Source organism: Nesoenas mayeri (assembly GCF_963082525.1).
Source record: "Nesoenas mayeri genome assembly, chromosome: 2".
Lineage (NCBI taxonomy): Eukaryota > Metazoa > Chordata > Aves > Columbiformes > Columbidae > Nesoenas > Nesoenas mayeri.
Genome location: NC_137543.1, coordinates 119,819,726 through 119,846,851, shown reverse-complemented (window position 1 = coordinate 119,846,851; position 27,126 = coordinate 119,819,726). Strand labels below are relative to the sequence as shown.

The 27,126-nt window shown below is 39.6% G+C and overlaps 1 protein-coding gene across 1 annotated transcript; it reads right to left on the bottom strand.

Annotated features, from left to right (window-relative positions):
- On the bottom strand, positions 1–25,841 carry ABHD5 (abhydrolase domain containing 5, lysophosphatidic acid acyltransferase; the record flags this gene model as incomplete). Its single annotated transcript, XM_080339936.1, has 7 exons — positions 1–1,187; positions 2,782–2,968; positions 3,512–3,623; positions 6,656–6,810; positions 9,963–10,335; positions 10,614–10,699; positions 25,717–25,841. 7 exons carry the CDS (start codon positions 25,839–25,841, stop codon positions 1,098–1,100), a joined length of 1,128 nt encoding a protein of 375 aa, XP_080196062.1. The 3' UTR covers positions 1–1,097.
- Between the last annotated feature and the right edge of the window lie 1,285 nt (positions 25,842–27,126).

Below are 27,126 nucleotides of genomic sequence, written 5' to 3'. Positions count from 1 at the left end.
ATTGCCCATTCCAGTAATAATCCTTCCTAAAAGGAGGCTGCATGTTAACTAAAATAAACTGATCTGTTGTAGCTCCCAATTAGAGAACACCAATATTCTCCCCGTGTCTTTCCTCCACCCTGAATTTACTAAAAAGTGGACTAGGTTTTCTACCTAAAGAAAATAGGAATTATGTTCACTATCCAGATGGTCATTCCCGAACCCTAATCAACATCCTGTTAACTTATCTACACTTGTTAGGTTTAGGCTAGTAACAAAGCTTGTAGTAAAGTGTTAAAAATAGATGGAGTAACTAACAAGCCATCTTGTGTATTTTAAATCACTGAAATCTATATATCAAAATATTTATGGAAGCATGAGCGCTGGTGACGTCATTGACTCTTAGGAACAGAGCCTTCCATAACAGTTACACAGACGGAAAAAGGTGCCTTGAGATAAATGGAAATAAAATCCAACAGAAGAAAGATTTCCTAATATTGAGTCCAAACTCCTTACAAACTAGCCCACATATTTCAGTGATGGACACTGCTCATTATCTTGGCCTTGTCCCTCTCTCAAAATCAGCTTCATAAACTGTTATCCCTCAAAAAAAAAAAAAATACACCCTTGTAAAATAGTGGACATGGAGTTCTGGATTCAAAAAATAAAATGTATAAGCAATTTCATATTCTTGCCATGAAACAGCAAGTAAAAAATATGAATGTTTATAAAGAAACAAAATTGGATTTTATACATTGTACCTGTATCGATACGGTTCCCTGTGTTAATGAAAAATTCAGCATGTTTAGAAGTTCAACATGTACAAAAGTCAACTACATTGTGAAGAAAATTCTAGTTTAAAAAGTTATATGTAATTTCAAATATGACAGGCCAATAATCTAAAGATCAATCTCAAACAAAGCTGTACAAAGTTTGTTTCAAATCTCCCTATACCCCCCAAAAAGGCACTAAGTGGTTTAAGTGTGCAAATGGCTTCTTAGAAGAAACAGTGTGCAAATAGAGCCTGTTCCATTAGCTGTTCATTCTTTAGTGATTTCCTAGAGAGTATTGCAATTAACCACTATCTACGGCATGACTTGCTAAAGAACAGAAGACAGTCAGTCCACAGAATCGCAGATGTCTTTCACTTTCTGGTTGAAGTCTTCAGGTTGATCAGCATACACGTAATGACCTGCCCCAAGAACTGCCTAGAGGATAAAGGTAAAGAAACAGATCAGAATCACGAGCATGTAATAAATAAAACAAATTAATACTGGGATAGTTGAAGAACCTGACTTTTACACATTACCTACTTGATACATTATTACTGGAAAAAACAAACTTCAAAACTGGACCTGATCTCTTGCACCCAGCCTGTGTTAAAATGCATTAGCTCAACTGCTGCCAGGAGGTGGTACCATACAGCCTGAAAAGGACTATAAATACAAGGAAAAACAAAAGCTGGTTTCACCTGCTGAAAGAACTTTGCTACATGTGAAAAGAGGGTAAAACTACTGCTTATTGAACTTCACACCTTGCTGAAAAAAGCCACCATTCAAGCAGACACAGGAGAAGCCTTTCCCTCCTATGTTTTTTGAATGTCTCTATAATTTATACCACTCCAATTCACTTTTTAGAATCTGTAGCTGGCTGGACAAAATTTTAACCTGGAGTATGACAAAGTTTTCCATGGTCCCTTCTAAAAGCCATTGACCAGACTGGAAAAATATGCCTGAATGATATATGCTTATCCCAGCAATATACTATACACTTCTTAACAGTGACTTCTTGTTACAACTTTCCCTCTGGTTAAGCAGATAAGTGACACTTTCAGTCTGGGTGTCAACATTTATGAAATGTATTTGTGCTCTTTAACACGTAAACAGTTCAATAACAATGTATTTTCTCTGAGTCCCAGTTCTGATGTCAGCTATATCAAGACTATACATTTTTATTTGAATGACTTGTCGTGGTATACTATCAACATCACACATTGCACACTTCTGTCCAGATAGATCTAGACATCAGTAAGAAGACAGCTGGTGTATTCAAATATTTTATCACCTCATAGCATTGTAACATATATGCATATTCAATTATCACAGCTGATTGATGTGACAATGCGTGAAGAATACTTTTAAATTCATTTGGTTTCCTAGAAATCAACAAAAAATGCAGTGTGCATGTTCACATCAAGTTGCAAGTACACACATTTTCACTGATAATGCCACACGTCTAAACAAGAATGTATTAGCTAGGAAAACAACACTAAGTACTTTTTTTCAATGACTTAAAGACTTTTACAGGAACCTAAGCACCAAGTACAAACCACTCTCTTCTCAGAGAAAAAAAAAGCATTAGACAGACAGACTAGTAGAGTTTATGAGAGCCTCCCCACTATGTCATACCTATATGCAGATATTAGGCTTGTTGTGGTTTAAAACACAGACAAAACCCCAGATATTTACCAGTGACCACAAAACCTACTTCTATTTGCACACTGTGGACACACCATGGAGCAAAATATTTTGTAGCGCAGAAGAATGACCTTGCTCAGATATCTAATTCAGCTTCTAGTGCTACAGTAAATTTCCCTCTTACTCTGGAAATGCAATACTGTCCTGTCCAGGTTTTCTCTGATCTAACACTTGTTTTCTCTCTTTTCCTTACAGATATCAGAAGTTATTACCCCAGGCTTTAAATCAAAGGGCCAGCATTTCCATGGTTGGTATAAAAAACCAACAGATACGATGTAGACAAATCCACACAATAACTGAACAACTGCTTTAAAAGTCAACTTACTATTGTCTTCACATACGAATTTGGTCTCAGAGACTGAATAGTGCTGCCAGAATTGCCATCTATACACGAACGTGCTCCATAGACCACAGTGATAGGAATGTCTTTATCCATTTGTGGAATCCGTTGCAGCATTGGCCTTTTTGCCCATCCGTAAGGAATAGTCATGTTCTTGAAAGCTGTTTCACCGCTTCAAGTCATTCAAAAGAGTAAAAACAATTAAATTTCCGCTGGATCTGCCTTTTCTCTAAATGGCAGTATCTGTGCCTTTCAGTAACACGGAGTGCAATAGTATGCAAGGCTGGGATTTTTTACTATTAAGAAACATGAGTTTTCAAGGTTTGCATGTACTTTTCAACAGAAAGAGCCCATGTTTTTACAGCAATGAGTGATAACACTTAAAAGAATGAAGTGCCTTATTTTTAAAGTAATTCTTTACAAATTAAACCACTGCAACAATTTTTTTATTAAAAATCAGTGCCCAAAATCTCTCAGAATTAACACACAGGTAGTTTAGAAGAAATCTAGAATTATAATAGTTTTTACATTTTTCAGTTTATGGAATTCAGAAAAAGTGCAATGCTATTTTTTTTCTCCAATTAATACAATAAATGTTAAAACTTCACAAAGAAAAAAAGGCATGAAGGCATGCACATTGTTGTCATGGCCAGGGGAGGGAGTAGCAGGCAGTCAGTACATGAAAGACTTCATAGGCTTGGAAACTCATACTCACCTGGGTGACTGTACATTGCAGTGATAGATATATTCAGTCACAGTGTTATCATCAAACATCGATGAATATTTTCTCTTGAAATCTGGTCTTAAACGCTGTACAAGGCTTAATCCTGTTAAAACAGAAAATACTATTAGAGAAGGAACTAGTACAGACAACTTTATTAGATTGCCTAATGCTTTTCATTGCAACTGTCCAAATACGTTTCCTTGAAACCTGTGGCTAAGCTTGATGACTTCTAAACCAATGGTTTTTTTTCACCACTTGCATGCCTTAGGAAAACATGATGGCATTTCACCAAATAGGAATGAGACATAAATACTCCAAAGAATTTTATGCTGCACCAGAAGAGGGGCAATTCAGTCCCTGCTGAACACACACAGGGAATGTTTGAGAATGGCTGCTGCAAAAATAGAAGAAACAAGCAACAAGGACCAGCAAAAGGGCTGAGGAGGGTATCCTTCTGCTACCAGTTCAGTCTCACGGGATACCAACACTGTCTTTTTCCTTGCTCTAGTAGCACTGGATGGGCTAAAAGCATCCCACCTTTCCAAACCAGAAGGCACCACTGAAAAAGCTGGGCTGTTTTTCTTCCTTAGTTGTAAGTCTGTGCTCTCCTTTTACAGAACAGTCATCTTCTGAAGCTAGTTCATCTAACTAGTGTTAGTTGAAAGAACAGAAGTCTACGCTGAAAAAACAAGTGTAGAAATCTTGACATAAGACACAAGAACTGGTACAAATTAAGAGATTTAACCCAGGAAAGCTATTGTCTCCATGCTCTCTAACAGCCAAAGTAGAGAAGTGGGGCCCTTCAGGGGCCAGTTCAGGCTTTTTAAAGTCAAACTCCTATTCCAAATCACTTCTTTAGGGCAGAAACCTCTTCTAGTTGACCAGATGGATCTTTGGGACAAGAGTCTTACCAGAGGCTGATCTTAGTATAAGAATATTACTCATCCCTGAAGAGACAGACTCACAGTTTACCACTTGGATTTATCAACTGAAAATACTGCTGTTAATCTGTGCATTGATGATGATGTCACTTCTTCCCACCTGTCCCAGGCCAAAAGGCTAGTACTATTTATGTAGACCTTGTCACAGTGATCTATGCTTTTGTAACCTTGAGATTAGATGACTGCAACACGCCCTTATGTATACTTTAAATCAATTTAGTAAACTAGTACAGTGCAAGAGAAAATAATTGCCTTTTGAAACAGTGATTTAAGTCCTGAAGCAATGAAGATTTTGCAAAAATTCTGCAGTTTTCTCTGCTGCTTGTATTTTCTCCATAGAGAGTTCAATTGCCGGACATCTGTCTGTCTGTTTGGGGTTTTTTTGAACACAAAGAATACAGCTGGCTTGGAATACGAATACCTGGAAGAAAGAGACTGATTCTGTGTCTCTCCCCACTATCAACACAGAGGCCACAGTATCCCCATTTCCAATAACCACGTAACTGAAAGTTACCAAATTTCAGAATGCACTTTCCATTTTGATAAATAGTGTTTTGTCTGTCACAAAACCATTCTCCGTCCCCAGGATTTTACAGAGGAGAATGAAACAAGGAGTCAAGGCACCTTGGAACAAATATTGGAACCCTGGTTCATTCTCGTAATGTTTATTGAAGACACCTTCAATTGTCTGGCTGATGTTTTGCACAGTATCTATAGAAGTGCTAAAAGAAATATTAACATTGAAGTTACTGAGTTCCATAAAAAGAGTGTGGTCATGGTGACATAACTACTGTCCTGAAGAATTTGTAGGCACTCAGTTCTAGGTATGGAATTCGCAAACCCAATCTAAATGCCAAAATCCCTATACTGTGAGCCTCCTGGGTGACTGTTGCAGTTGAGTGAAGGAAAACTTGACAATCAACCAACTGGAAACCACTCAAAGAAAAAGATCTCTCTGGATTCTGTCTCTTTCCCAGCCTGTATGTCTGACTAAATGTCCACATGATACCATCATGATATCCCAAAGAACCTGGCTCATATTCCAGTGCATACCTCATACCCTTGAAAAAGTCAGCTAAGCCTGCCAGGCAGCTTAAGCACACGTGCATGCAGAAGGGATCCTCGGTTTGTTTCAGTGCCTTCATCTGGTCGGGTTTGATGCCCACCTTGCAGTACGGTGTTTACACTTAGCCTTCTCTAAGAACTATGCTTCACCTGTCAGGAACTGCACGTTAAGTTGATGACAGAAAACTTTTTTTAACATGTGGAGTGAGAAATGGATGAAAAACTTTGAAAATCACTGCCCTCCACAGCAGTCTGTGAGGTTAGGGTGGGGATACCTTGCCAAGACAAGGCCTGCTTCTGCACCATGTTTTTGACTACACTTACTTGCCAAGAGAGACAACTTCAGCTTTGCGCTCTTTCACAGGGATGGATTTACACATGCATTTGTTATCGGATAAAAGGCATTAAATCAGTGCTTATCACCCAATGTGCTTCGGATTGTTACTGAACTAGCATTTTACTTTAAAAAAAAATCCGTTTGTACAAAATGTGTTGCTTGTCTGAAAAGAGGACTTTGTCACACCCCTGCAAACAAATAGATCAGCATACTAAAATATATATTCTATAGAAAAATATTTAGGAAACAGATGTGATTTTAATGTAAGCAAAGCCTAGGAATGTCACTAGTTTATCTTCAGCCTGGATACTAAAGATGATGAACAGGTGAGCTAATTATAACTTGTGAGGGGCCTGAAGGATATCTTTTTGCAAGCCTCTGCAGCAGATACTTCTGTAGTAAAGAGAGTAATAGGCAGGTAACTTCTTTCCCTGTTAGAAGGAATATATGCGATTAATTTAAGATTTGACCACACTCTTCTCCCTGCCTAAACTAAAACTGTAGTATTTTGGGTCATCCCTACCTAGTCTGCATAATCTGATTCACTATAACTATAGCCTACAATAATATAATGTAGCTTGCCACAAACTATCGTACTAGTATTTCTAATAGAAAGAGCTTGTCCTCTTGTCCTAAAGAGTTCATCCTTCCTCAACCCCTCCCACGTTCTCCTCTAACTCTTTCCTCTGCAGTTGATGTGGGCTTGCAACAAAGCTTATCTTAATGGGGTACCTGCCCCATGCTTACACTTAACAAAAAGAGAAACGGTATTTAAGAGTAGCTAAAACTCACCAAAGGGTCCTGCTATCCTCAGCCCAGCTAATGGATTAAATGGACTCAAGATAGCTCCTAGTGCTTTGATCCAGATTGGAATTGGTCTTTCGTGTTCAGCATTGTCAGGCCTCTCTGGAAAACCCCATGGCTCCACTAAGATCAGATGTTTGACCCTGTTGGCAGAAAAGGTTCAGAGGTTTAGAATACATCAATTTTTCTTCGACTGAGTACAATGGAAATGTGTTGTGGACTACGCAACCTGTTTTAGTCACTTCCATCATAGTGACTTATTACCTAGTTTCTGATTCTGATCTAGCTTTTGATTGCTAATTAGATTTAATTGCAACTAATCATATGTATGAACACCAGATCTGAACTCAGAAGCTCATGTCACAAAAAGAACTCAGTATTCAATAGATACCCACTGTTAATCACAAATGAGAAAAAGGCCAGTCTTGTTTCTGTTTTTAAAAATAGTCTAATCTATATGCTCAGTCAATATTATATGCAGGACCAGTTTAATTTGAGAGAAAATAAGATAATTGCATCTGTTTCATTTAAGTAAACTTGCTGAAAGTCCTTCATTTCCAAGCCGTCTAAGATCTCTGTTGTAAGAAGAGATGCAATTTATCTGAAAAATCATCTTATTAAAGTAAAATTTCAACTGAGAAAGGCAGAGCACAATTAGCAGCTGTTTTCTAAATTTATTGATTTTAGGTTATGAGGAATCTCAGTACAGAGAGCATAGTAGGAGTCTCCAGAACATGTAGTTATCAATCATTTCATGCTGCGAGTCCCCCTCAAGCAAAAAAACTATTTCATCTTGGTAGACTGGAATAGTCCATTTCTGTTTAATCCCATAATAACACCTAGTCTAACTGTCCTAGATACTGCCAATTTCTAAAAAACTGACTCTTAACTATAGTTTTGGATATTTAAGGTGATTTTCCACGCAAGCTTCATCAAGTTAACTTTCTTCTTCATTACTTCCTTCTATTTCAGAGCCATAAGACTTGATATTTAACACAACAGAGTTCTTAGTGTCAGAAGTTATTCCGAAGACTAGTTCTGAACTATAATCGGTGGGGAAACAAAAAAATCTGTGGTTGAAATGGATTAAGCTCACAAAGATGTTTCTTGGCTGTCAGCTCAGCCATGAGTACATTGCACACAGCAGCAAACACCAAACGTAAGAGGGGACTGGGTCGTATTTAACTACACAAGTCAAGCAGGAGAGATTAGAGGCAAAGAAGCATGAACAATGAGGAGCCGCTCAGGACAGCCACACATTCTGTGCACAAACTATGGCCTTAAACATAACACAGCAAACAATAAGCTTTTTTTTCCTTTTGTGTTTCCTTTCTTTATACTTTTCTTCCTATTTGGCATTTCTCCTTTTGGTAATCAAGCCTAAAACATAACCCAAGAATACAGTTGATCATGAGAATCATTCCAAAACTATTAGTCCAGAAGTTGCAGTATTTGAAAATCCTGAACAACCACCACCACCACCTGGGAATATTCTAAATTAGAATCTTTTTGGATTGGTAACCTCCGTTGTCCCAGGAAGAACTTCAGTACAATGTAGTAAATTAATGGATCACCTAAAGTTGGAGAACCAGATCTGCTCTCCTAACAATACATATCCAGAATCCCTTAAGCCTCTAATGCATTGTTAGATAATCTGGCTGAAAGCTGTGCTATATTTATCACTTGATTCAATGCTGCCTTAAGATCCTACCAGTCAATTTGCTAATTTGATCGTGTTAGTTTAATTTCAGGGAAGCATCAGTAATGTGGGAACACAAACTAAACCACTTTCAAATTAATTAATCTCAATTTAAGCACAGCGAGGCATGAAAACATAAAGTGTCACTTTTGATGTAAGTCAGCAGAGGGCAGAAACAATATTCCATCCCACAAGGATGGGATAGCTCCTTTTATAGAAACTTCAGGAAAAGGCGCAAGAAACTTGTAAGTGATGCCTACAAGCAGTTAGCTAAAAGCTGCTTTATGCCCCAAAAGGTAAGGAAGGGGTTTACATTCCTAGAGCAGAGGATTGCATTTCTTCATTGCAAGGTACACTTTAGATACACACCTACTTTTGAGTAACATACTCCATGTATTTTGTACCTTTATGGCAGCAGTAAACTAACACTAGACATGGGGAAGAATTTTTTTTCAACGAGAGTGATGAAGCACTGGCACAGGTTTCCCAGAGAGGTGGTAGATGCCTCATCTCTGGAGACATTCAAGGCCAGGCTGGATGGGGCTCTGAGCAACCTGATCTAGTTGAAGATAACCCTGCTCACTGCAGGGGAACTGGACTAGATGAGCTTTGAAGGTCCCTTCCAAATCAAACTATTCTATGATCATCTTCAGCCACAGGTGCCAGCTGTCATCCACTTGGAAAGAGGCAAAGTGTTTTAGGAAAAAATTATGTACAAATTTATTTCAAAATCTCCAAACTGGAGCCAAAGAAATGTATATGGTATAAATCAATGTGAATATAAAAGAGTAAGATACGTTTTGTATAATACAAAATTTGCCATATGATGTGGAAAGCTAAAGTTACATTCGCAGTTTTTCACAGGAGTATCTAAGCAAAAGCCATGCCTTTTTTGATACAGAATGACCTCAGTTGGTGGGATCCTAGCTCAGCAGGGGCTATATGACCAGACTATATCAAAAAAAGACAAATTATCAGTTTAAAGGAAAAAAATGGATTAGCTGTTGGCCACAATGTGGTACAGAAAATGCTGATAAAATACAGGACTGCTGCAGCTGGGTTATTTTGCAAAGAAGAAATATTAAGTGGCATACAGACAATTTAAATCAGTCACTAAAATAATTTTTACATCATCATGCTTGCACCAGGCTGGCTGCTAGCATATACACATAAATTACCTAGGGGAATTATGTTCAGAAGTTCCAATGTTATCTATAATAATGGGAAGTTTGGTAAAAAAAGACCTGTTTTCCCTTGACAAACCTATGTTTGACCAGCGATGGCACAAAACATTCACACATGAATACCATATTTGCTATTTCACCTTGTAAGTGGCAAGGGGGTACTGAACATAAACAAACAGGTACAGAAACGTACACTAAAAAGCATGTTTACCATATCTATTTATTTCTGTTCACCTGGAAACAAAGCATACTATCAATATTTTGGGTTTAAAATTCAGTATCAGGTTTCTTTAAATCAGCATAGTCACTTACTTAAACGTAATCTACAAAGAGCCTAATGAAGTAAAATCTGTGTTAAAATCAACAGTCAACTATAGAAAAGGAATTCCTTCATTCCTTTATTTTCACATACCTTTTTGGGTATTTTAATGAGTAAGCAGCAGCCAGGAATCCACCTAGGTTGTGTCCAAGTAAAATCATTTTTTCTAATCCCACCTCCTTTCTCCATTCTTCTATGGATTCCACAAACTGATTTTCTGCTTCCTGAGCATCAGTGTCAAAGTGTGGTCTACTGCTACGTCCAAATCCCAAGAGATCGAAAGCGTGAATGGTCCTGTTCTCACAAAGATCTTCAAAATTGAGAGCCCACAGTCCAACACCTCCTCCAAACCCATGCAGGAGAACAAGCGGAGTTTTATGTGAAAAGTCTGGAGAGAATGTCAGTGTCCATATTTTATTTCCATTAGATATATACACATATCGTTTATTGTATGTGCTTGTAATACCTGAAGAAAGAGTGGGAAAAAATGATGTTACTAGACATGCCTGATAAAATATGAAGTACATTCTATGGAAACCACTGTTTTAAATAGGAGCTCCCTTTCAAAGGAGAGAGCCTACAACCAAATTATCTAAATAAGGCAACAGTGCAAATCTAATGCTAAACCTACTTACCTCATCACAGTGTAAAAGCCATATTTAAAAACTTATCTGATTACATTTAATGTGAATTTACCAAAAATCCAGTTATATCTGTAAATCTTATTAAAAACCAAAGACTTACATTTTAGCATTTTGTCCTCAGCCTCTTTAAGGTGTAGCAGTGATGTGGGACACCAGGCAGGAAGCCAGCTGAACAACCATCCTAACCTACAACAGCAATACAGAAGAAAAATTTCTTGAGCAAGATGGCAAGTTTTTGCACCAGTTGATACTTTGAAGACATTTCTTTTGCTGCTTTTCATAAAAGAACCCATGTAAATCAGAGGCCACACAGCGCAGGAGTGCACAGTGGGAGGGAATTCACTTTATCTTGACTTTTATAAAAGTGGTGTCAAGATCAGGGGCGTTCTCCAAACAGCGCACTGTTTTTTTACTGTGTGTTCCTTATCAGAGTGTACTGATGTATTTTCGTCAGAGCAGTTTTCTTCTGAGAACCTGGAGGTATTAGCCCTCGTGGCGACCCGACAAGCCTGGCAGGATATGTAACACATTCATTGGGCTTTCCAGCCTCCTCTCAAGTTCCTTTGGAAGTCTGCCTGCATACACTACCCTGCATGAACCTACTATTTCCAAAAAAGCAAGAAACCATGTGCTCACCAGCCTAACCTGAACTGATTAATACACCAGATAAATTTTAAAAGTGAAAAATAAGTAGGTTTATTCTAGCAAAGCAAAAAAAAAAAGGGGAGGGGGGCACCTTCATTACCGACTTAGAAACAAAGTCCTAGAGGAAAACAAAACAGCAATTTCAATTTCCCCAACAGAAGCTGCTTTTCCAGCTGTCGGTTACTATCTTGGTAGTTCCAGCTTGACCGTGAGAGCAGGGGGAGTGACTCAGCTGACAGCATTGCCTCACCAACAGTGCTTTGAAGGACACAGCAATCAGGTACAGCTCTCCCCGGCTGCTAATTTATCCCTTGTTTTCAAGACAGAAACCTCTTTCTCCATCTTTCACTTGTTTTTGAAGTGGCTCAGACTGTCAATGCAAAAGCTGCCACTGTAGGACCCCAGACCATTCCTCACAGGGAAGAACATAAGGTCACCAAATTGAAAATCAACGTTCTTTATTTAGCACTGTACTGCTCTCCAGTTTTTTAATATTCTTATTATTTGTATAATTTTTTGGGGACTGAGCACTGCAAGTATTAGTTGTAAAATAATTTATGTTAAAATATTATAAGGTTACTGATGTCCAGTTTTTCAGAATGCACATAACACATCAATAACAAATCACAGATCTAGCCCCTCAAGTTCTTTATCCAAAAGACTTTCTCTACACCTTTTTAAGGGCCTGAGCTACTCCAGCTGCATAGCTACCTAAGTGTATAATACAATGTAGAAGGTTTTCTGGGTATGCACAATGAAGTCACAAGCAGCATCGTTCAGATTCATAAAAACATATTAGGGGATATCAAGAAAGAAAAAAACCAAATGCAAAGCATATCTCATCAAAAAGGATCAATCATCCAACCACCCATGTCCACCGCTATTCAGTATTATTTACTCCCCTGAGAAACACAGCGATGTCTGGCTGTTCTGTAAATAACCTTCCTAAATCATCAGACTGCGGGAATTGTTAAAATTGTACTGAGGGACTGGGAAGGGACAGTTGTGTGTCCTTCCATGCCATGTCTTCATGCAATCTAAGAAATGAAGGAACTCAGCATTTTACAGGAATGGGCATCCAAGTATTTTGCTTCTACATTAACCTATGCATTTATTTATAAGTAAGATTTTTTAAGAGGTTAAAGCCGGCACCAGCCAAAAGCAATTTCACCAGCAAGTAACTGTGAAATCCGAGTTTAGCGATATCACTAATTGTGTCCAATATTATGAATTACTTTGGTAAATTATTAAACAATGGCTATGTCAGCACCCTTCTGAGCCAAACTCTCTGGTAGTTACATGCTCAACTATGCATTTTCATTCATAACTCTTAGGTCAGAAGCACAAAACCCAGTCACTATTTCCCCCAAGCCAGAACTATATGAAATGTTTCTTCTTGGCAAAAGCACTGATGTAGTAAAGAAACTTCTTTAAAGATTTTTTTTCTTCAGAAATGTATAACTGCACCATGCCAATATGAAGACAGTGTGGACATATGACCACAATGAAATAAAAATGAAATCTACAGTTCACAGTCCCAGAATTTTATTTCCCAGTCTTAGGGAGACACCTGGATACTCAGGAAAAAAAAAATTAGAAAATTGTGTCAGAATGGGAAAATTATGATATACATGACCACTCTTTCTTTTCTAAGCTATCAGTACTGTTTATAAATACTAAGATTTTCAGTCAGAAGAGAAATCACATACATGTATAGCTTGACAAACACAGTCAGAAAGCTCAAATGCTTAAAATAAAGATTTTGTTTGCAATTCTGTCATTTTGTACTTGCTGAACTAAAAGAGCAAGTGAAAAAGGCTTTCTGTCCAGAAAAGTGATCACTTTCTAGAAAAGTTATTTTAGAAAGAAAATATTTAGTTACCTATATTCAAGACTTAATCCTTTGTTTCCCCGCTCCTTCCAAAAATGATTTACCACATTGCTAGGTGTTTTCCACAGCAGAGAACAATGAACTATTTACTCTATTTGAACCATTTCTCTGATAGCTCTGGAAAACTAGAGTGTGGCTGTATAATTTCTTGTGTACATCTGTGCTAAATGTGTTTTCTAAATGTAAATAAGAATGGCAATTGCTCACACTTTTATTTATGTGATATAAAGTTAAAAGAGCTATGTAATGTTATAAAAGCTGCAATGGACCTTTCAAGACAGTGTGCTCACCAGCAGTGGAGATGAGATAAGAGAGAAAACTAAAGATTTCAGCAGTGGTTTCACATTCTGGGTGAGCTACCTGGTGCCAGAAGAGTCAGACCCCACTCTGCTCTCATCACTCACCACTTCCCAGACACTCCGTTTCCATCTTTCTGTTTACAAAAAGAAAAATCAAAGAGTGGCATCTTGTATTTTGAGGCATTACGAAATCCATTTGGCTTAGCTGTTTGCTGTATCAACAGGTATGAAATAAATCTGGCAACTGACAGCCCAATTTTCTATTATTTTTTATACTGATTGTACACATGAGCATTACTCATCAAATTACCAAAGCATGTAACTAGCAGAATTTAACCTATACATTCATTGGTGGCCATGCAGTAACATAAACCACTGTGTACATCCATGCTAAAATAAGTAATAATCAGTAGGGCAGAGCAAGCTGTAGGATGCTTCCTTGTATTCCCTATTCAGGGTCCATTACACTTTTCACAGCCACCTGAAGCTGAAAAAATCAGAGGTGTGGGACTGCTGACCTGCCAGGCATTCACAGAAGTCCCTCTCTCTGCCAAGAGACCTCCACACTGCTTGTAACAGTTCTGAGACAGGAGACCAGAAGGTAAAGGAAAGTCCCAGAGACACCTACTGAATAGCCTTAGATATGGAGAAAGTCAAGGTGATTAGTGCCAGGCTGGAAGATTAGCAAGACCATCAATAGCCTCTGCTGGTGACCAAATACAGTGGTAAGGAAAACAAAAGAGGCACAGGCATAGACATCTGACAATGTGGACCTGCAACCGATGTGCACAGGGGCCAAGCAGCTGGTTGGAGCAAATGTCCTGTTTCCCTGGGTCCAAGCATAAGAAAGGATAACAATAATAATAATAATAATTTTTTAAAAATCAAAATCAAGAATGGTTACTCTCTTACATCTAAGCAAAGAATAATTGAAATCTAAGTAAAGATCTAAGTAAATAATAATTTAATATTGTGTAAAATGTAACTAAGGATACTACTGCTTTTCCATAGCTACTTGAATGTTAATTTGAATCAAGAACTTGTTGTCATGGCACAGATTGAATTGCCCAGAGGTAACTTTCAAAGCATTCAGAACCAAGTGGAGGCAGAGGCATAGTGAACCTGACCCACTCATCCACCTCCACTAATCAGGTCAAATTGTATGAGGAAGAGAACAAATACATAACTCAGATACTATCCTTCTGTCAGGCAGATTAAACCTGTTTGGCTCGCTGAGAGTTGATTACATACAAGACAACTGAGGGATCTGAAGGCAGTTACAAATTTGACATACTCCACAAAAAGCTCATGAAAGCTTAGATAAATACTGAAGAATTGAAAACATCTAGAAGTGTGGAGAACAGACTTTTCTGTCATGAAGATTATTTAGATTTTAAAATGACATCATCAGGGAAGCCAGGGCTCAGGTTATACAACAATTACACAATAACTCACAAACAAAGGATTATGGGAACATAACTGAATACACGAGCAACAGAGCTGCCTATCTGTTTTGTCTTGCTCTCAGCAAATAAACATATTTAATATTTTTAATCAGATTTTTGCAAACTACCAAGGTTTTAGCTAGGGAACAAGCTCAGAAACTTAAAAAGCTGAAACTCTGAGTGCACTCACCGGTAAACCACTTCAAGCTTTACCCTTTACCCTTAAATCTTATTAGAATCAAGCCGATCCTTCAAAACCCCTAACCCTCTCCTCTCCTGACTCTCAGAATTAATTCCAGCTATTTATAAGGAAGAAAACAAAATCAAATTAATGCAGAGAATTTGTTGCACTGTTTCTGCCCAGCATCAAGAGGAATGGCACTGTGATTTTCAGGGCCATCCAGCTGGCATGGCAGTTATAAACATCCATCAATTTGAGCTAGCCCCAAAGTAAGAGAATCTTGCACTGTAACAGAAAAACAAGCATCAGCTAATGGAAAGATGGCTCAGATTCTCTCATTTCCACATAAAGTATTTTTGAAGTACTGTGCTAGCAAAGGAATTCAGAACTGCTAATGAGTTGAAATCTAAATATGATAAGCATCTAAGGCTTACTCTTCTAAAGTCTCACATAACCCCACCATATAAACACACTTAAGCATTGTACTTCAATGAAACTAGTGTGTATTTAAGTGTTCTGAATTGAGGTTAGAGTGCTCAGCAGAATCTTGCTATGAGAGGAAAAGTTGAGGTAGAGAAAGTTTTAACATAAAGAGGTAAATAAAATACATTCTTAAAGACCAAGACAAATGCTCCTTCTGTTCAAAAACTGTATAAGAATATAATGATGAGACTTTATTAATTATAAAATGAAGTAAAAACTACAAAGCAAAGCACATTTAATTAAAATGACAATGGATTACTGATTAGCATGAAGAGGACTCAAATTTCCTAATTAAATTTGGAAAGTTTAGGAAATTAGAAAAATATGTTTATCATGTGAAAGCAACACACTCTGCATGAAACTGAGAACAAGATGCAGCAAATAAATATATATTACACCTAAACCTTTGACAGAAGCAGCTGACTGCAGTTAATATTCAGTATTACTCTGCTAAGTCAAGGAAAGCCAATTTTAAAAATGAGAAAGATAAAATGCACAAAGGAGTCCATGCGTTAGCGCAACTCTGAGAAGCACCCTACTTCTATGTTTTCCTTCCTGCTGATGTCAGTATGCGGTAAACTGGCTGATGTAATGTCTGAATTTCACACCATCCTCACCACCAGCAGGTCAGATCAGATCACACCTAAAAGATTACTATTCCCTCCATTGTGCCAATTCAACTATTTCTTGACAGCTCTCTCCATGAGAATTGTGAAATGATTCACCTTTAAAAGTAACAATATTTTAAACTAGATAATGATGGAGACCCAGCTACAGAGAAGCCAAACAGTTAAATAGCAGACCTACTGGCTAACAAGGTGGAAAAAAAAGGACTAGCAAGGCAAGGTGGAGGACGGCAAGCTTTCAAGTCAGAGCTGCCACTGACAGACAGTAACATATAATCATGACATCAATCAGTCTGGATTTAACTGGGCAGGGATGTCTTGGGAACAAGGCTCAGGATACAGTTTCATGAGAACTTCCAAGAGCACAACCAATTTGTCCTTCCTTCCTGTCCTCCAAGTGCAGCATGTTCTTTAGCACTTCAGCTTTCCGAGAATAACAAACACAGAATTGTTCAAGCACACTTAATCTATGTACAGTAACTGTTATTGCAAAGGCTGTGTATCCAGGGGCAAAGCTTCTGCATGTATGGCAGAAATCAGATGTAGTAATCACAACAATAATTTGAACGAGATGTTCCTAGCACAAAGATTAGGCTCTGGCAGTTGTAGACAACCATCAGGAGAAGAAAAATATTCCATGTTCCGCTTCATAATCATTGCATGAAAGGACCAAAAATCTTGTAATCCTGCAGGAAAGACCTTGAGGAGCATACTAAAGAGGCGAGACCCAGAAGCAAGAATTAGGAATACAGTATGGGAACAAAAAACCTCAGTCCTTTAACAAATGTCTGTTTACCATTTCCATGAGGTGATTAAAAAAAATGTATGAAATTGCTGTGAACGGGTTAAAAAGGAAACTATTTTTTTCCCCAGCTGACATTATAACCCTGCCTATAAAGTTCTGTTTAGATGAATTTCCAGCGAAAATGTTCCATGCAATGAAATGTTATGAAACTCTTGGATAGTTCAGTAACATTAAAACAGAATGTTTTCAAAACCTCTGCATAATATTTCTAGGAAGTGTAATGTACATCAGCTCCATTCCAACAAAAAACCCATGATAGGTTATTGCAGATTATTGCTACACTAGGTCAGAGGTAAAAACAATGCATTCCTCATGTACTTACTGCATCTTGAACTCTGTGTTCAGAACATCAAGATTAATACAAAAATTCAGAAGCAAATTTTATTACTGTCTCTATTTACATTAACAGTGCTACATAGGACTATCACTTATCAACATTAACTTGAAAATATAAATAATGAACGAGAATCCATAACCAATCAGCATTTTCTGGCTATTTTAGTGATATTGAAGTTTACAGTGTTATTTAAATTCATTTGCACAACCTGAGCCTTCAGGCATTGGAGAGGACCTACAATTTTGCTCCCTCCCATGCTGACGCTCAGCCACAGGTACACCTTGCTCTATGCCTTCCATCATTGCATCCCTCTCCCCATTTTCTTCTCTGTCTCTCAGTGTTGCCATTTTGGTGGGGTTTTTTGTGTGTGGGTTGTTTTTTTTTCTTTGCTTGTTTTTGTTTTATCCATATGTATCCTTTTTTATGTTTTTGTCATTTCTCCTATACCTCTTCTAGCTATACCAAATGGTGTCCATTTCAAGGCACAATGTTAAATGGCATGTGCTTTTTCAGTATGTACCACAAGAATGAAGTTTATCCATGGACAGTCACCCAAGTCTTAACCTGTAATGCTTATACTGCTTACAAAGTAGCTGTGTTACCACCCAATGCAAGAAATCACTAGGCATGTGTGCAATAATGAGGAAAGCAAGTGTGGTCATACAGCTGTTTCTCATGCCTGATTTTGCTCACTGCTGTATAGGCTCCAAATCCACAAACAAAGGCAGTGTCCTCTTGTCCTTTGAGACATCACAAATAGTCTTCTCCACAGACAGGTCAAAGGCTGCAAATACTAATTAATTCTAACAAGCTTTCAGAAACACTGTTCCTCCCTAACTTACAACATGCTCCCTAACATACAGACATTTCCCCTTAAAAAATTTATGGCACACTAACTGATAATAGTAACCAGCTAAGCAAGCCCTTGGTTATTTCTTTCCATCTTTTCTAAGGGCCTATTATTTTAGATTTTGATTTAAAAGCTAAAATCAAACACCGCCTAGAGAAACTATATTAGCAACTATAGACCAGGTATGGAAGAATACAAAATGCAGAGATGAAGATGCAGATGAGAGGAAAGAGGGAGCTGCACAGTCCCACTAAAACTATTCAACCTTGTGACAGAAATCATGTTTGTAACATGTTAGGTACCACTGAAGACCTTCATCTCTCTGCCTCCTCCACAGTAAACTCATGTCTTCTAGAACCTGGCATTGTCACAGCTCTTAAATGTTTTTACAGAATAATAGGTTGCACATCACATAGAAAATTTGTGAAGAAAAGCGTAACTGAAATAAAGAAAATGGAAGTTTCCTCTTGGTGCCCTTCGGATGTTACACCTCCTACTTTTATTTTATTTATCCACTCATGGATATAATCCTGCTTCCCTTCAGATATTGCATAACCTTAATCTTGCTTAAACCTCACTTGTCAGCCTCCTCATACCTACCACGCCAGAGGCCCACATTTCAGACTGTCCCGAAGTCCCATCAAACAGGACAAGAACAAAACACACACGTAACAGGCACCTCTCATAAATCCGCACCATTGCCCATCCACACCCTATTCCATCTATCTTTTGTTTACATTCCATGGTGTATTATGTGCAACCTAAATAGATGGATATTTCTATTTTTCCATAAACAGACATATATAAACACGGATGAGACTATCTAAAGCATATGATTATTTCCCTTAGCTCCAAACATGCCATACACAAACCCTACTCATACCTGTCTCTACTTGAGTGTCAATGCACACTGAAGACAGGTTGTTTCACTGCAGACCATAAGAACAGCTTCTACATTATGTTCCTTTATCATAGTCACCTATGGTAACTAAGTTATCTACATCAAATTTCAAGAGCTGGTATTCAACTTTTTGGGCTACATAGCTTCATTCTCACTTCTTGGAAAACCTAACAAGTGCCTGTTCCTAACAAACTGTTTTGTGGACATGCCTACACTACAAATGCTTCAGATGTCTAGAAAGTGTAAGTAACCTTAGAAACAGGTAAGAAGATAAGCATGTCTAAAATGTCATTGCATCAAATGTCCCCTTGTGGAAAGGTACAATATAATGAATAAGTCAGTATTACACTTACTAAATGTAATTTAAAAAAAAACCAAAACACAATAGTTTGCTAGCACTAACACACCTCATTTATTTTCTTCCTCATTGCAATGCATTTCTCTTCCTCGCTTCAATACATGAGTGGACTTTCTCAATGGCACAGGTGCTCTTCCCTCTTTTGTTACAGAATGCATTTTTACAGCTGTATCTTCCCCTCCTTTCTGTAGTCTCATATGATCCTGAGTTTTCTAATACAACTCATTCAGAGCACCTTCCTCTTTTGCCATTCCTCAGCATGCCTTCTTCATGCCACTCAAGGCTTTACCCTTAAAATCCTCCTCTTTTACCCTCTTAACCTTATTCCAGACTGACCTCACTCCCTTACACAGCTTTACAGACTCACAAATCTCTTTTCTCCACTGACTTCTCTCCTGCTATTCAGCTTCTCATCTGGATCTTTCAGAGCCAATGCAAATGCAGACGCTCACCTTTCCTCCCATGCCCTCTTCTCTCTAGCTATCAATATAAATCATGTGCAAAAACCTATCCTGAAAGAATGTCAGAGCTGCAAGTAAATACTTGAAGGTTATGAAACACAAGAATCAAAATCTCCTCAACAAGGAATCTTAATAAACCACTACACAAGAGGGAAAAGCAAAGCTGCTTTAATAATTTATCATTTGGGAAAGTTGTTGACTCTCCCATTGATGTTCACGAAAATCAGAGACCACGGAGACCCTCTCAGCACACACATTGACCTTTTTGGAGGGGTAGGTCTCTGAATGGGCTAACCAGGCTCCTAGAAGGCTCTAAAAAGCCTAGAACATAGCCAAAAGCATGTGATACTGCCTGAAATTTGCATTCTCCAATGACCCATAGTCACCAACAGTTTGGCAACCCCAGCAGTAACCCCACAGGTAGTCACCCCTCTCGATTTGTGATTCTACTTTAATATCCACCGGGGCTATGACCCAACTATTCACAGGTAACCTAATCCTACTTCGGCCATTTTTGTAGTAGTCTTTCCTTGATACCAGGAAAGTTTGCACTTGACCCATGCACTTGGTAGCAGAATTTCTAATGCTGTCTCTTCAACCTGCCTTTTCCCCCATCACTAACATCTTAAATGTAAATGAAAAGCTACTACATAATTACTATCTTCCTTCCTCTGCTTCTCATATTTTTCTTTAAGGACTTGACCTGGATAGCTGATAAATCTAGTCAGACTTTTTTTTTTTTGATGGGGGATTTCTGTCATAGCAGATGACTCAGACAGGTAGTCACTGAAGGAGAGTGGGATCTTCTACAGGAGGCAGAGGAAACCTTCATGACAGACCCTGAAAGGGCCTGGACTCTAGTGATGTTTTCTGTAAAAATTTACATCCATTTACTGCACACACAAAGTGTGAAGCAGACAGAGCACACCCAAACTCTCGGATCACTGTCAGTCTCGGTGCTGGCAGTGGACACCATGCACTTGATGCTGCTTCACGGAAGGTGGCAGCCAGCGTTGCCACAGGCCACCGGGAAGGAGCAACCAAGAGGACGCACTGCTGCTCGCTGGAATATGTCGGTGTGGCCTTTCCCCGGTTCCTCCGATATAAGAACTAGTTTCAGGAAGAGGGGAGGAGAAAACCTTCCATCCTAGACATGTCCAGCCTGAAGCACTCAAACCTCTAGATGATGTTTCCTAACACAATCTCCCTTAGGAAACATAAAGAACTATAAAGAACTAAAGAATTATCTGAACGATCACAAACATATTTGCTGAATTATAAATTAAACGTATGGGATGCACCAATTTCACTGATTTTGGTTTTAAACTGTGAAACAAAGTCCACTGTCACCTCATGAACAGATCTTGACCAAGGTTGTGGCCCTTTGGCAAATCCCTGACATCAGCCCCATAATTAAATTTTCTGCTAAGCAGAGGGAACTTGGAAGGTGGTAAGTAAATGTATAAATGTGCCTAATTCAAATCTAAAAATTCCCATCACAAAGGTAAGCACATCAGGTATAACCATGGAGGACCCGTGTGAAATGGGTGAAGCAAATGAAAAAAAAAACAAACCATAAAACATTGAAAATTCTTTTCTAAATCTGTGCCCTAAACATGAGTCAAGGAATATCTAATAAACAAGGGAATTCAAAGAGGAGCCAAAACTGAGTAAATAGAGCTGAACAGGTCATCTACTTCAATATACTCACTGCAGTTACTTTTAAAAAACCTTTTTTCCATAATGTTTGCCTATGTTTGCCAGGCTGGAAAAGTTGAACTTTACTGTTCTATCCCCTATAGTGTTTATCAAGTCTCTCACAGAGGCATTTAGATGACATTTTCCCTTGTCCAGGCACAGAGGATGACCATCTTTTTTCTGCCACCAGAATGAGAAGATGGCCCCTATTATATTTTGCCATCTTTCGCTCTCTCCCTTGAGTCTGAGCTGGGGGAGAAGAGAGATCTTCCCGATCAACACAGACCTTCCCCTCTTAAATTCATAGCAGGACAGGAAAACCACCAGGAACAACCCTATAAATGCCTGAAAACCTGCTCATACGTATACTTTCAGATGACCATACGAACATAACATAAAAGGCATTAAGCACTGAAGTTATGACTGGCACAACCCTGCCAACAAAAAAGACAAAATCAGAACAGAGGAAGGAAATATCCTTTAACCTTTTCCCACGTTTGCTTAGAACACTGTGCTTATGTCTCACCAGCTCTTTAAAAATGCAAGTTGTAGGTCCGAGACTCGCTGTCAGTCACCTGTGCTATAGGAAAGGCCCTTAGAAATAATTTCCTTTCATAAAGTAGGCAGGACTCTGTTTTCAGCAGTCTACCCACTCAGTTTGCTTTAAAACCTAGATGATGTAACAAGCAAAAACCAAAAAAAGCAAAAATGCTTTAACATACCACATAATATTGCTGTAAACCATCCTACTAAGAGGCAGACACAGGCTCTATTAAGCCTAACAAACTATTCCTCTTTTCTTACTCAAACAGTTCACTTCAAAAGTGTATAAAGAATTCTGTAATATAAACATACATGAAGGCCATTATAAAAATAATTATGATTACTGGTGTTGCAGTTTATGTTTTTACTTATTACTCCAAGCCATCATTTTATAAGGCTACCAGCCACTTACAAGCAATTTGATGTAGGCTCCTAAATGCAGATCCCTTGAAACTTTCGCTTTAAAGAAAACTATTCCACTTATCTCAGAGGAGGAAAAATCCCAGCATTTTGCTTTGGAGATTTTTTTTCCATATATATACAATACATTCACTCAGTAGCTGCTATTACTAGTTACATTATAAGCCATAAGCAGTCATGCTGAATCCAGAGTGAGTATAAAGTGAATTCAATACTGGCAAAAGGCCTATGCTAGGCTGTCTGCCTCACAGGCAAAGTCTACATCCAAAATTCATGCAGAGAAGGTCTAAGGCTGTGAAGAGGTTTGGAAATTGTTAGCAGGTGATATGTTAACTAAACAATCACTTGCATGATGAGTACTAAAACAATTTTTCAGTTAACTTTCTCATTCAAAGTTAGGACAGGTACCTGTCAGCTGAGATCTTCTAGAACATAACTGAGCGCCTGCTATTCTGTTGTCACCACACTTTGCAGTTACCAGATTGCAACAATCTGTGTTGTGTAACAAGTTGAGTCATGCTATTTTTTTCAAAGCAGATAAAGTAAATTTGATATTTATTCTTTGTATACATCTGACATTAACAATTTCATCTAGGGGTTTGGTGGCATATTGTAACTCTTCCTCTCACTGCCATGGAGTTTAAAATAAAAAATATTTAATATATTTCACTTGTTTCTAAACTTCCTCTGGGTACTGAGCCTTGCTCAACTTCAAAAGATGAAAAAATACCAATTTTGACTATCTTAGAAACAAACCAATAAAAGCACTTACAACTTGGAGCACTGACATTTCATCAAAGCTAAAGAACTTCCTAAATTAATAGAAAAGACAGATGAGATTTTGCTCTTAGAGGTCTTTAGTGCATTGGGGGGCTTACTCTGAAAGATATCACACAAAATGAGCTGATTGTTCAGAAGGGGGACACTGGCAACATCCTGAAACTACCATTCCTAACTCGATGTCCAGACCATCTAGTGTTATGACCCTGCAATCCTGACAGGCTACTGAAGTCAAAGGCGCTTGGCACTGTCTCAGCAGCACTCGGCACTCTCTGTGATCAAACCAGACAGTAAATACAGTTCAGGCTAACGTGCTGAATGAACATACAAACAAAACAGGTTGGCGCAGAGCTATTTTAAGACACTTACTTAGAAAACCATAAACGATCAACAAGTGGCTTTACGAATGACGTGTACTTTATGAATGTGAATGGGTCAGAAAGGACACAGAACTACAAAGGTGACTGTAGTTTCAAAATGGGCAATGTTGCAGAAGGCAGGGAGGGAGATTATTTTGAAAAACTATTTTAAGTTTGAGGAAAGGAGGAAAGCATAGAGTTACAGAGTAGACAAAACTACATAGTGCTTTGCAAGGGAAGCCTTTGAAGTTTCCACTTGAAAAGGCAATGCTGTGTATTTATGGTGACAAAGGCGTAACAGGGAGTTTGGAAAAGATGGATAGTCCAGCTCTGGTCAGATTGATCTAGCAGAGTAGCAAAGTATGTAAAATAAAAAAAACAAAGCCAGAAGCTAGAAAAAGAACCAAAAAGAGAACAAGACTGAGAATTCAAGTAGTTTTGAAAGACAACAGAACAGACATATAATATGACAACATGCAAATAGTAACATCCTTGATATGAAGTCATGAATGCACAGCATGAGTTTCATGCAAGTAGTTAAAGAATTTTAAGTGGAATTTCTCAAAATAACATGAGACTTAACTATGAGAGATGATAGATGGAGAAGAAAAGGCAAGAAATTAGTTTTTCAAGACCAGGCAATCAGCAATGAGATATACCACCCGATATGTAGAAGATGGAGAAACAGGAAAAGTTCTCCTAAACAGTGTAGACAACTCACATTTACACATCTGAAAGAGGGAATAAAGCACATGTATGACTAGCACACAACTAGGTATCTTCTGATAGAGTATTTTTTTGACTTAGAACCATAAAATGTGACGGAACAAACTGGGAGATGAGTGACCAGCAGATTATTAAGTATGTTTGGTGAAGACTCAGAGATAGGATGACTATATTATTCTACAGTGGCATAAAGAAGGGCAGACAATATATTTGGGGGTAATGGAAGTATATAAGAACAGGTCTGTACTTGGAGCTGAAGTGTACAATGAGAAATAAAACATACACTGAAAGACAAGTTATAAGAAGGCATACATGAATAAAGAATATGTGAATGGAAGACCAGACCACTGATTAATAAATTCATTATTATAAACCATTTGAATGTACACAGAAAACAGATATAACACAGAACTGTGTAATTTCAGGCAATGATTAATAGCTACAATTAAGTCATACATCAAGGGTGTGAGTAAGTAGTTACAAACAAGTATTAGGGATACATGCTAAAACCACAGGCAGGATAATTCATGTCAGAGGAGTTATTTTGGTATACATGAATGCCTCAGGATAGTGACAGGAAATAAAAGATTAGCAGAGATAGGGAAAATGGAAAAGTTAAAGCAACAGCATATATGTTTGCAATTTAAAGATGGGCTCCCATCTCCTACTTGGATCAAGCATTACACAGAAGAATGATTATACAGTGGTAGAGAGGCTGACAAGCCTTGCTGTCTGCTCTACATCTAAGTAAACGTAGATGACAGATGGAATGAGAAAACAGGATATTTGTATGTACAGGTAAAGTTGTACAGGTAAAGGCACACAAAAGTGTGGGGCACCAGTCTATACAGACCTGTGCCTACTGAACTCCGGGATGCAAAAGAAAGCTAGATAACTGTAAGAGTGTGTACATAGCCCAAAGCAAAGAAGATAGCGTATACAGATGTGGCAGGTGTGCTGGGCCAGGGACCGCACCGCTCAGGAGCAGCAGAAGCGGTAAGGGCACGGCGCCGGCACCTCCCGGCCCGCATCCGCACACCCTGGGAAGCCGTAGCAGGCAGACGGGCTGCGCGGCAGGAAAACATGGCAGACAGCCCGCCCATAGGCCGAACGAGCACCCGAGAAGCGATGCCGGAGCGCACCGGGGCAGGCGGGGCGGCCGCACCGGAGGCGCTGCGAGGCGGGGAGGTGAGTGCCCACCCGGGCCTCTAGTCCCGGACCCCCAGCAGCGCACCTGCTCGCACAGGCCGCGGCGAGGCCCGGCAGCGGCGGGAGGAGGCGGGAGAGCGAGCCTGTGGCGGCAGGGAACGGCCGGGGCGCCCCCGCGGGCCTCCTCCCCGCGCCGAGGTCACCTGTAGGGGGGGATGAGGATCACCCCGGGCCCGCTCCACTCACCCTTCGCTGGAGGTCTCTTCCTCGGCCATGGCGGCGTCGTGGCGGCCGGGAGCTGGCAACGGAGGGGCGGTGGCGGCGGCCGGCAGCGCAGCGAGGGACAGCGCGACAGCGGCGGCACCGGCCATCGCGGGCTCCTCCCTCCTGCCCGCCCGCCCGCCGCACGCGTCATCCCCGGGTCGGCCACAGCGCCGCCGTGCGCGGCCGCGGAGGGAGCCGGTGCCAACCGCCGCCCGCGCGCCTCCGAGCGACCGTTGGGGCGCGCGCTGGGCAGGGCCGGTGGGCGCTGAGGGGACGGGGCCGCGGGACAGGGTCCCCACGGGAGAGGATGGGCGGGCGGGCGGGCGCCTCCCGGCCCGTGAACGAGGGCTGCAGGTTCGCGGCCTGATGGAGGGTGAAGTCTTAGGCTTTAGTGCTCTGTTGTCCTCAGCTGCGTCAGCCAGCAGAGACATGGACCTGCTGGAGGGGGGCCAGAGGAGGCCACAAAGATGATCACTTTACGTACTCAATACGAGTACGTGTATCCCTTTAAAATAATCCCACACCATGTTCAGGCAAGTGTGTACTCCTCCCAGACTCAGGGACGGCTCCGGCATTGTTTTGGGTGAAGCTATGTGCATGCACTCTGTGGAGTGCCTGTTGTATTAGTTGCTACCCCTTAATAATTTTCCTCAACTGATACCCGAACCTGTATTCAAGTCACTTTTGGAGTGCTAAAACCCTATTTCTCATCGTTTTAATAAAAGTTGTTTTGGACCTTGTTGTCCCTTAAACTAACCTGGGGGTGCCTCTGTGACAGACTGAGCACCAGGTATTTACATTGGAGAGGTAGCAAGACCTCCATGTCAGCACAGAGCTGACAAGTGAAGCAGGAGAGGTAGCAGAACCCAAACAAAAGTCTCAGCTTGTCCACAAAAAGCCATCATTCGATGGCAGCAGTGGTAGTTAGCAGTAGGTTTTCAAGTTGGTGCTTTGTGTTTGCTTTTACATATAAGAAGAAAATTAGGAGCTCTGGATGTGACTGAAATAGTAGCTGTCCCTAAGCTGATTATAAGTAGAACATCTATTGCAATTTTTGTTTTCAAGTGTTTTGAAAGACTTAAGTGCAGCTATCCCTACGGGGAGGAGAATGCTGGGGGAAAGGGATATGCTTGTTGTAGACAGCATTTAGCGTCATCATATAGCGTGTGTTATCATTCAGCTGTGTAAGAACTACATTCGTATTGAACAGTCAAACCTTAATTGAAATGAAGCAGCAAGGTGTGGTGAGAAGGTTTTAAGTCTTGCATTTCTTCTGAATTTTGCTAGTGAGCTGAAGCACTTTAGAAAAACAAATGGAAGATCAATTACTGTTTGCTTTGGCTTCTGTAATCCTTTGATAAAAGGCATGAGGTTAATTTGGTAACAGCTGAA